This window comes from Trachurus japonicus, chromosome 8 (genome assembly GCF_045865225.1).
Source record: "Trachurus japonicus isolate A0001 chromosome 8, Traja_1.0".
NCBI lineage: Eukaryota > Metazoa > Chordata > Actinopteri > Carangiformes > Carangidae > Trachurus > Trachurus japonicus.
This window is the reverse complement of record NC_140914.1, coordinates 1423034-1435125: the sequence shown is the minus strand read 5'-3', so window position 1 is coordinate 1435125 and position 12092 is coordinate 1423034. Positions and strand designations below refer to the sequence as shown.

Sequence of the window (12092 nt, the reverse complement as noted above, 5' to 3'; positions counted from 1 at the left end):
TATTAACCACCTCCTCAATATTATCAACATTTAAATCATTATCAATAAAATATTCGGGGTAATTAGTCTGTCTAGAGCCATTTCTTATTATACTGTTCAAAATATTCCAAATACCTTTAATATTGTTTTTGTTATTTTCTAATATTTCATTATAATATTCCTTTTTACGTATTCTCATAATGCTAGTTAATTTATTTTTATATTTTTTATATTTGTTTTCAGCTTCTGCTGTTCGATGTTTTAGAAATTCTCGATATAATGTATTTTTCTTTTTACAAGCGTTTTGAAGTCCCCTTGTGATCCACTGATTATCTTTATGATTTTGTTTTTTTCTATGTTGTTTGATTGGACAATTTTTATCATAGAATACACAAAAATTTTTTAAGAATTCATCATATGCTTTGTTGCAGTCATTTTCTTTATATATTCGTTCCCAGTCTTGAGCTAGCAAATCATTTCTTAATTTAACCATAGACTCTTCTGTCCTAACCCTTCTATATTGTAGTTTGTTATCCTGTTGGTTATTCATGTGGCTGTTGTTGTAAGTTGTAAAAACAGGCAAATGGTCACTGATATCACAAACTAACAGTCCGCTCACTGTGTCATTATCTATTTGATTAGTGAAGATATTATCAATGAGTGAGGCACTATGCGAAGTAATGCGGCTGGGTCTGGTGATTTTAGGATCAGGGCACAGAGGCAGCAGATCCACCAGAGCCCTAGTTTGGCTGCTTGTATCATCACTTATGACCACCGGTGATGGAAGGAATGAAGGCCGACTGGTAGAGCGTGAGCTTTGCCCCTTGGTTCAACTCTCCGTTTGTTATAATACAGTAACACTGTCCCCTCTGTGCTGATTCTCCAGCAAGTCGCACGCTCCATTGTTCCCTTACACTTGAACAAGGCCCAGAAATACTTGAACTCCTTCAACGTGGGGCAGCGACTCTTTCCCTGCCTGCAGGCTGTGCCTCCTGTCTGGAAAAATGACATTATTTAGTTAATCTAAGGTTGTTTTTTTTATTTTATTTCAGATAACTTTACCACAGCTTTAAATGTGTCAGCATTTGGTGATTTCCATAGTCTAATGAACACGACTCAACTGAGTTTACCTCAGAGTTTAGTTTGTTGTGTAATGTGAGTGGTGGTCCAATAACGTGATCCTGTTATTGATGAGTTGGGTTTTAATAACAGCTGATAATAACTGTGTAGATGGCATGGATTGTGATGAAAAGGTGTTGCACATTTGCACACAGAATATCTGTGCAAACCAATGCGCATGTTTTAACACCCTTTGCTTCAGGTATGTGAATCATGTTTATTGATCAGTTAACCCTTTGTTCTCTGATCCACATCACACTGTTCCTTTCTGTTGTTTTTGTGCCACTTGCTCCATGTGTTGTTTCACTTCCTGTTTGATGATCCTGGAGTTCACAGGTAATCTCTGGATCAAACGGAGTGAAAAGTAAAACGTTACTTGCTCCTCTAGTGGAAACTAAAGGAGACGGAACATTCATTTTTCATTTTTTTTCATTTTAACTGATCATATTCATCTATAAAATAATTCAATAATCTATTTTGTTTTTGGAGGATGCTGTTCTAACCATGATGTCTGTCTGGTCTTTGACATGTTTCTCTGACATTTGCATCAATAAACTGTAATACAATAAAACAACACATAGTATTTTGATGTTATTTTCCACTTCCACCGAATCAACGTTGTTATTCAACACCAGTTCAAGTTCAAGTTCAAGTTTATTTCTCATATACATTAAAAAGTACAATGTACAGTCAATGCATTGAAATGTAGTCTGCCCTGGCTCTCTCTCAACCCTTAGAAAGTAAACAATAAAGAAAATAAAAACTAATAATGACAGTAGCATCATATAAACAATGACAAGTAAAAAAATAAGCATGTACCATAAGAAGCATCAATAAATAAGTCAAACAATCAATGATCTGCAACCTACACGTTCATTCATTCCTACATTCACAATCATTCACACTCATTTAAAGCAGACGTTATACAATATCAAGCCCCAATAAATACATCAATCAATCAATTCTCATCAGAAACCAGAATATTCATTCATTTACATGAAACCTCATCACAGCAACACACTGATTTCCATGGATTATTATCTCCAGTGAAGTGAAATCTATACTAATATTATTTACCATGTTTATTATGTAATGAAGAGATGAAGCTGATGTGGTGTTTCCACGGTGATGGAACATGAAGGTGATGACATCAGTGTCTCTGGGTTTCCACCAGGTGGCACTGTTGGCTCTGACTCCACATCCAAAAAGAGAAAGAGAAGACAGAGGGAAGGAGAGAGGGAGAGGAAAAGACACGTGGTTTATTCAGGAATGACAAATCAGATTTATAAATGAAAGTAAAGAGAGTGAAGAATCTGTAGGTGGAGCTATAGGAATCAGGTGAAGAATGAAACGGATAAATAAGAGAATCAATAGGAAATCAGATGAGTCATGAAAATCCAAATGTGCTGAGAAAGAATCCAGACAATTAAAGGACGATTAAACAGAATACCACTTAGAATACACAATAACAACCTATTACACAACCTGTTAAAGCATGAATAGGGAACGCACATCAGCGGTTTTGCATGAATTTCCCTCTACAACAACTCTGTGTGGTAACGTTGTGTTATTATCTCATAGCGTGGTGAATGTGCAGCTCACAACTTGTCCACCAGAGCGTTGTGGAGTTGTTGGATTGTGTATTTGATGAGTTTGATGAGGGAAACCAAGAAATCCCATAATGAGCCTCCGTAGCGTAGCTCTGAGCAGCTCACGGCTCTGCTCCACCGTTCTAAAAACAGCTTGCACCGACAATTAAAGGTAACGAACCTACTGCTATGACTATAGGGATTATGGTGATGGGCCAGTTTGACAAAGTGTTGAACTATCCCTTTAAGTAAGCAGTGATACGTGCTGTTGGCTGTTTAGGACAAATAAAGAAGAAAGCTAAGTACAATGAATGATTCCCTGTGCAGGACTTTATGAAGTTCTGATTTATGGAAAAAAAAAAAAAAAAAATCACCTTTGAGTCTGAGCTGATCCCAGAGCTGCAGACGTGGCTGTAGTCTGATCGCTTTACTGTCTCTTATCAGACTGTATTTGTGTCACTGGAGTCTTAGACAGAAGGTCGAGGTCAAGAAAGTATAAATTGGGTCAGTGGTTAAATTCATATTCACAAATATCTTGCACCGACAATTAAAGGTAACGAACCTACTGCTATGACTATAACTAATAACGTAACGCGTTGTTTTTTTAAAATCAGTAACTCCGTTCCCGTTACCAAACGCTGCATTACTCCGTTCCTTTCCGTTCCTTTTGGTGAGGTTTTACAGCGGCACACAACATTCCTATAACATTTCCAGTGCTTAATTTGTAAATCATAAGGTGCCGGAACGCAAAGTACACATGACAGCTCGGGGATGACGAGACGGGCAGAGGTCCCGGAACGTATGCGGCGCACGCCGGGGGGGGGGGGGGGGGGTAATCGGCTACCCATGTTACCACGTTTAGCCTACATGAAATTATTTTAGGCACAGGCAAATGCCCACATCACCACAGGCGGTGTTTTACAGTCAGGAATTTTCTCAACAGGTCTAATTTGTAAAAAGAAAAAAAAAGAAAAAAAAAAGAGCTTATAAAAAAATCACACAAACCTTCCTATTATTCAAAGATTGGCACGGCGGCCTATTAATAGACAGTATGCTCAGCTCAGTTGTGCAGCAAAACCTCAATTTTCCATAAGAAGCCAGGGGTAATAAGTCTGCTTCACCTTGAACTGAGCTGCTGTCCAAACAGTTGTGCATCCCATCCCTGACCTGTCGCTGGACGTCCCACACTACTCTCCACTCACTGCCTCTCCTCTTCTTCTGAACCTCCCTGCTGTCAGCGGGCTGATGCCAGGGTCCAGCCTGTTGCTCCGGCCACTGTTGCCCACAGTTTCAAATAAATTACGTCCGCCACGAATACATTTTTCGGCAATATTGTTCCGTTCATTCATCTCCGCATAACGCTCTTTCGCTGTTATTGGCACGCGCACGCACGCACGCACGCACGCACGCGCACACACGCACACACACACACACACACACACACACACACACACACACACACACACAGAAACAGACAGAGAGGGGGGAGAGAGGAAAGGACGAGTGCAGCAGTGCACAGCGCGGTAAAAGCGAAACTATACGGCCCGGTCAGTGCGTCAACTTCAACAGATCTCCGACTCTTTCAAATGACGTTAAATCTTAATAAACAACAAGGATTTATGGGGAATTGTTCTGTAAATTAATATATACATATTATATTTTTTTAAAAACATTTTTAAAACATTTTTTTTATGAGAGGTACCGGATCTGCCCAAATAAGTACCGGAACACAGGGAGGCCAAAATTAAGAGGTGCCGGATCTTGTTCCGGCAGGATCCGGCTCAAATTAACCCCTGAACATTTCAGCGATCAATAAAGTTTCATTGAATTGAAAGAAAGACAGAGCACAGACACTAAGCACTAGTTGGTGGCCGCCCTCTAGCGTCCCACACGTAATCAAACACGCTACATGAAGAGGACTGGACAGGTCAGAGTGATTCTCTAGGCACGGCGGGGGGGCGACCGCCATTCCGAAGGACCGCCATTCCGACGGTCTGCCAGTCCGAAAATTCCCGAAGGTCCGTCATTTCGAACTTCCCGAGGGGCCGCCGTTCCGAATGTGTTTTATTTTGAAAATTGACCGGATTCTCTCATGGTTTGACTTCCTGCCCGGCTTGACACGACGCGCCGCGGGGACAGCGCCCGACCGGCCCCTCCCCCTCCCCCTCCCCCTCCAAAGTTTCACCCAGGTGCGAGTCTGATGCATTACATCCATGGTCTGATGCAGCCGCGGCACTCCTGCTGAAAATAAATGTCCTTGCTCTGTGCTTGGTTAGGTTTAGGCAATGTAGAAAGGAGTTGGTTAAGTTTAGTAAAAAGGTTAGGTAGAGGCCAATAAAATCGCAGTTAATATGTATCTCCCCCGGGAGTCGAACCCTGATCCACCGCGTCAATAGCAGATGCTCTGACCACTACGCTACCACCGCAATTAGGCTTGTTTACTCCGTGCTGTAAACCATTCAAGATTTTTTCAGGTTCGTAATGGCACCCTTTTCCCACAAATAATTAAGGGTCGGCATTCCGACAAATTAAAGTAAACGTTCGGAGTGGCACCCTGGAACCGGCTGACCTGGAGCACCAGGACCGCGGAGGACAGAGAGTCTGCTGCGGTCGCCGTGACATCACAACACGTCAGTTAAACAGACTGTCGCTTCTTTTCTTTTCTTTGTTTCTGTCGTTTTTGGTCAGTGTTCTCTGATCTTTTGATCCCAGTCTGGGATGAGAGCAGAGCGGAGCAGAGCTTTGTTTTGGTTAGAGCACTGGAAAAGAGAGTAGCGACACCACCATAGACTCCCGTGGTCACTTTATTCTCCCCCTAGTGGCAGGATGTGGGTATTGCAAATCCGCCCAAGAAACCCATTCACTCCAATGTATGTGTGTTGCCAACTGGCTGGTAAATTGATGAAAACTGCTGTGTTTTTGCTTTTAGGTGCCTTGGTCATATTAAGTTATGCTTATAATTTATTTATTTCAAAATTTAAATTGTAACATTAATGTGAACAACTGTTTTTTTTTTATAAACATAGATATAACACACAAAATAAAAGATGACAACACTTAAAAACCATTACAAAATGTGACAAAATCAAACCCAAAACGTATTATGTGAAGTTTTTCCTCCAATTTTGATTAAAAAAATGATAATTAATAAAAACACACGGAGCTGTTTACAGTACTACCGGTCACACAGCGGACAAACACAGAAGGGACGAGCGAACGCTTTACCGTTGCTAAGCAACCACCAGCTGTCAAAATACATAACATAAAAAACCTGGCATGGAAATAAAATAAAAGCCAGCAGCACAATAACTTGCTTGACCAAACAAACAAACTAAAGAAAACACAGGCTTAAGTGGCGAACAGTTAGCTGGTTAACTGGCTAAAGCTGGTTAACTGGTATGGCACTTTAGTGGACTTATCTTTATCATTTAAAACAGCAAGCATTCGTGACACAACAATTAATGGCCACTATATGTTAATATTTATCTGTAAAAGGGTCCACGATGATGCTATTAACGTGGGTGATCTATAAATGTCCTTAAATTATTGAAAACACCACACTGCTCATTCACCAACACTGCAGAGATGCAGCTCTTGGGCGCATTTACAAAACCCACATCCACCACCAGGGGGCGTTTCCACTTGACCAATGCTGTCGCTACTCTCTTTTCCAGTGCTCTAGTATTGGTGATATGAGACGCGACCGGCGCGATGACGTGGCGTCACGTAACGTTCAGTGTCATCACGTAAATTAGCGGGTTGGCGCGGGTCTGGCGTTCCCACTGCAAGCCGAGCAGAGCCGAGCCGATTAAAGGAGATTTTAACCCGCGTCGCTTGCCGAGTCGTTGACCCGCGTTGGCTCGGTGCCTTTCCCCACTGCCACCAAAAGCCGATTGTTGGCGGGTTTAAACGGGTTTTTTGACCAGTGGGAAAGGGGTAACTGTGACATCATACACCGAGTCGGTAACCAAGGAAACGTCACTTCCGGTCAGAGTCGTGGGGGAAAACAAAGCGATTCCCCCGTAGACATAGCCTACGTGTGAAAACGCAGCATTTTAAACCTTTGTCTAACGCTTCTCTGCTGTCATGTCTTAGTTTGAATCACTTGTATCTGCTGACAAAGAGCTAGAGATTAAAAAACTCATCACCATCCGGGTCGAGCGTTGTCTGTACATTTTAAAATATTGTCTCTTTCACAGTCAGTCACATCCGTCTGTCTATGGAGGAACTGTTTGTCTGACGTTTAGGTGGCGTTCCCTTGGTCTAGACCAGCGGTACTCAATAGGCGGCCCGCGGGCCGCATCCGGCCCGCCGAACCTTCCAATCAGACCCGCGACTGAGTTCTACTAGTTTACATATTACTGTATACTGTATTTCTCGGGCTCCGTGCGCCTGTAAGTCAAAGCGCTGGGACATGGAAACACGTGCGGAGCGTTTGTGTGTGCCTGTGAGGCGCTGCACTGGGATACAGAAACGCCGACGAACCCAAATCACCATGCGCGAGTGTTTGGGGAGCGGGCTGGACTGCAGGGTTTTCCCTGCCTGTCTGCAGAGACCGTGGGTGATTTTGACCGCTGTCTTGGTTCAACTGTGTGTGCATCATGCATGGGGGGCCGTTCAGATGAAGCGTGAAGCCGCACGCATTTGATGAGACGCAATTGTTTTTCCGTGCACACCTGCGGCGCACAGCTGCACGACCTGCTTCTCCCCCGGTGTTGTGTCCCGGTTCCATCGGTCTGTGTCTCCTACTGTTTCCCACTGAGCTCTGCCTCGTTTGAAAGGTGAAGGAAGCCCATGTGTGGAAAGACGTCGCCTTTGAGATGTAGAATGTGTGTTATAGAAGAGAAACACACATTTCAGGACCAATGACTTGTATCCTCAGAACAGAGTCAGACGTCCTGTGATGGCCAGGTCATATTTAAGTTGAAAATCACAGGGCATGTCTGAGGATACAAGTCAGCAGTGTAAAGCTCCAGCATGATATGTAAATGATGATATGACAATGTCAAGATTTTTCATTTTATATCATACAAAACACCATGAAGTGTATAAATAAAAATTATGTGCTTACAAGTAAAATAAAAATAAATTATTAGACGAAAAAGGTGAATTTAATTTCAATCTAGGCCTATTTGAATGTGCGGCCCCCAAGGTGTCTGTTAAGAAAATTTCTGGCCCTTCGACAAATGTATTTGAGTACCCCTGGTCTAGACACTGTTAAAACGTCACTTTATTAATTTAAAATATTTTTTCATGCGAGAAAGTCACAGTTTAGAGTCCTGATCTGTGGTCAGTTCATCCAACTGACGTCTGTTTGGAAGTTTGCTCCGAGGTTCTGGGAGAAGTGCAGAGCTACAGGGAGCTAGCTCGCTGCTCGGCTCATCTCAGAGGCAGCAGTGGCCGGCTGAGGGGATCGAACCTGTGATCGACCGGTCACCCAGACGTCGTCACGCCGGTGGAGAAAGGAGCAGATTAATTGATGGTCTCATTGATTAGTTTGTGTAAATGAAAAGTGAAGCTTCAGGAGCAGAAATCACCACATTTACATCAATAAATAAATGTTTTACAATTAACTGATCGGTCACGTTACATTTAATTTAATCAGAAATAGAACAGAGGGGAATTTGTTGCGACGTGCTTGTGTTTTTCCTCATAGAACGTCTCTGTTTTCATCCATATCCGCGGTGTCGCCGTGAACTAAAAGAAGGGGGGAGTGCACATGTGCGTGACGCATGTGCAGAACGGATCTGGAACGGATCGTGTTCCGGGTACGGATCGGGCACTGACAGGTATAAAGATATATAGGTTCAGACGGCAAGACACATCACTAATATTTATGAAAGACAGATTTGATTTTTGATAATAAAAAGCCAAACAAGTTACATACTGGGGGTTTAACAAAGTTAGAGTGTGAGTTGACTCACGTAGAGCTGGGCCTCGCTCAGCGCCGCCTCGATGTTCCACACAAACAGAGTCTTGTTGTTCTCCACAGGGACCAGGAAGTCCAGCACGTCCACCTCCATCATTCTGGGATGGAATAATAAATATATAATAAATATACACAGACGACTCAGATTTAACTTCAGCCCCGGTGTGGTTTATACTCACTGTAATAATAACAACAATGATAAGATTATTACAGCAACATATGATAATAATAATAATATAATATGTATTATTATAATATAATTATATAATAATAATAACAACTTATGTATATAAAGCACTTTTCATAGATAAAAACGCAGCACAAAGTGTTCCCGTGTGTCAAACAGACGTCGACCTCTGACCTCTGACCCGGGTTCATGTCAGCTGACCTGACAGGACAGTGAACTGCTCCTTTACATGTTAGTGTGTCATTTGTAATTAGAAAGAAATGAAATAAAATAAAAGTAAACTTTAATTATTGATCCTGTATTAATAGATACATCATATGTTGTGTGTGTGTGTAACCAGCGCTGTGGTTAAATGCTGTGAAACACACTGATGCTCATAATGGAGATAAGTGTAATAATAGTAGTCTGCAGTCTAACTATGACATCACTGACAGAGTGAAAGAGTGAAAGAATGAAGGAGTGAAAGGGGGCGGAGCCACCGGGAACTTCCTCACTCTGTTTCCATTTCCCTGTTGAGGAATAGAGGAGGAATAGAAGAGGAGAGAGAGTAGAGGAGGAGGAGGAGGAGGAAGGATAGAGGAGGAATAGAAGAGGAGAGAGAGTAGAGGAGGAAGGATAGAGGAGGAATAGAAGAGGAGAGAGTAGAGGAGGAGGAGGAGGAGGAAGGATAGAGGAGAGAGAGTAGAGGAGGAATAGAAGAGGAGAGAGAGTAGAGGAGGAGGAGGAGGAGGAAGGATAGAGGAGAGAGAGTAGAGGAGGAAGGATAGAGGAGGAATAGAAGAGGAGAGAGTAGAGGAGGAGGAGGAGGAGGAAGGATAGAGGAGAGAGAGTAGAGGAGGAAGGATAGAGGAGGAATAGAAGAGGAGAGAGTAGAGGAGGAGGAGGAGGAGGAGGAAGGATAGAGGAGAGAGAGTAGAGGAGGAAGGATAGAGGAGGAATAGAAGAGGAGAGAGAGTAGAGGAGGAGGAGGAGGAGGAAGGATAGAGGAGAGAGAGTAGAGGAGGAAGGATAGAGGAGGAATAGAAGAGGAGAGAGAGTAGAGGAGGAGGAGGAGGAGGAGGAAGGATAGAGGAGGAAGAGTAGCGGTGTCTCTGTCCTCCAGTTTTTTTTTTTTGGCTTAACTTTTTTTTCCTCCAGAACTTTATTAAAACTTGTGCAAAACAATTCAACACGACAACAGATATCATCGCCGGGGGGTTATTATGCAAATGTTTCAGTGGTTTTAATATAGCTAGGCTACTGCTTGACTTCGTTTTTAAATGTAAGAAAAACAGGATTTTGATCTGTGTATCTACATTTATGAATGTGCCATTTGGATAAAAGGATAAGAAGATTAATGTCCGTTACGTCCTCCAGGTAAAACTCGCTTCAACTCGCTGCTTCAAGTCAAAGTTTAGTTAAATTAAAGTTAAATTAAAGTTAAAGTTACAGTAGATATTTAGTCACTCACCGTCTCTTCTCTTTCTGTCTCTCGGGGCAAACACAACATACAGGACTTTGTTTGGCGCGCTTCCGCTGCCGCTGCTGCAGCCAATCAGGAGTCAGGAGGAACGGTGACGACAGCAGCAGCGGACCAATCAGAGCGTCGCCTTTTCTCTCCTGTAGTGAACTGAGCCGGTTTCAGTCCGCTTCCTCTGGTCCTAGTTGTTCTGGTGTTTCACTCTGGTCTGTCTGGGTCTGTCTGTCCCATGGGTGTATTATGGTCTGTCTGGGTCTGTCCATGGGTGTATTATGGTCTGTCCTCTTCCTCCTCTTCCTCCGCTGCTCCAAACTTTACTTTTTTTTCCTTTTTTCCCCTTTTTCCCTCCTCATTTCTCAGTCCGCTTCCTCTGGTCCTAGTTGTTCTGGTGTTTTCACTCTGGTCTGTCTGTCCCATGGGTGTATTATGGTCTGTCTGGGTCTGTCCATGGGTGTATTATGGTCTGTCCTCTTCCTCCTCTTCCTCCGCTGCTCCAAACTTTACTTTTTTTTCCTTTTTTCCCCTTTTTCCCTCCTCATTTCTCAGTCCGCTTCCTCTGGTCCTAGTTGTTCAGGTGTTTCACTCTGGTCTGTCTGGTCTGTCTGTCCCATGGATGTATTATGGTCTGTCCTCGTCCTCCGCTGCTCCAAACTTCACTTTTATTTCCTTTTTTTTCTCCCCCTCATTCCTCCACACGTTCAGAGATGAAAGTGAAGAGTGAAAACAAAACGACTGAACCAGCAGGTGAAGTGAAAACCAGAGAGAGTTGGTGACTGAAGGGAAAAGGAAAGTCTGTCTACTCTGCTGCCTCGAGCCGAGCGAGCCACTACGTCATCGTCGTCATGTGACGTCACCAGACCAGAAAGTGAAACCGGAAGAGGAGACACCGCCTTTCAAAATACTCCAAAATCCACTTCACAGCTCGGTGCCAGCTTTTATTTTGTAGAGGTGAGTGTGTCACTTCCTGTGTGTGTGTGTGTGTGTGTGTGTGTGTGTGTGTGTGTGTGTGTGTGTGTGTGATGTTTAGAAAGTGAAGGGAAATCACAGCAGAAAGTTTTCAGAGTCAGAGTGAAGGTGTTTCCCATAGACAGTAAAAAGAATGGACGTAGCGTCCGTGACGTCACCCATTGGTTTTGGGGAGTCGTTTTTGTGACTGTTTCCATTTCCCTGTTGTGAGTATAAGAGTCTGAGCAGCAGCAGCATGTTGGATTATAACTCTTCTCTCCTTCATCGTCTTCATCATCTCCATCATCTCCATCATCTCCATCATCTTCATCATCTCCATCGTCTCCATCGTCTCCATCGTCTTCATCATGGTCGTCCCCGTCGTCCTCCTCCTGCTCTGCAGCGTCCTGACCCCTGTGCTCGGCTGTGATTGGCTCACACGCTACCATCACTATAGCAACATCACGCTGACCCACCTCAGACTCATGGTGAGTAGCAACGACCGGTCGTCAACACGTCTCAGTGGTGACGGTAGTAGAAAGTAGTCTGCTACCAGAATGACAACAGGGGCCGACCCGGCTTATGGGACAGGCTTTTATTATTATTATCATTATCATTATTATTATTATCATTATTATTATTATCATTATTATTATTATTATTATTATTATTATTATTAGGCCTATTGATTTCAAACAATTCTGATGCTCAGCAGAGATGGTAAATCTACAACATAATGAAATGGTTCTGTCGTTACTGTCTAAAAGAGTTGTTTTGCGGGGATAAAAAACTGAATGATCAGATATAGAAATAAGTTTTACTTCTTCCCACTCCTTTTCGGATATGAAACAAACAAATAAACAAACAAAACAAAAAAATAATCAA

At 42.9% G+C, this 12092-nt stretch overlaps 1 protein-coding gene across 1 annotated transcript in view; it reads left to right on the top strand.

Moving 5' to 3' along the window:
• The first annotated feature begins 11575 nt into the window (after window positions 1–11575).
• LOC146982266 (interferon a3-like) overlaps window positions 11576–12092 on the top strand; it is a 5889-nt gene continuing 5372 nt past the window's right edge. The window contains exon 1 of the mRNA XM_085785488.1: window positions 11576–11695. Coding sequence (XP_085641614.1) covers window positions 11576–11695 — 120 coding nt within the window. The remainder of the gene's footprint in view (window positions 11696–12092) is intronic.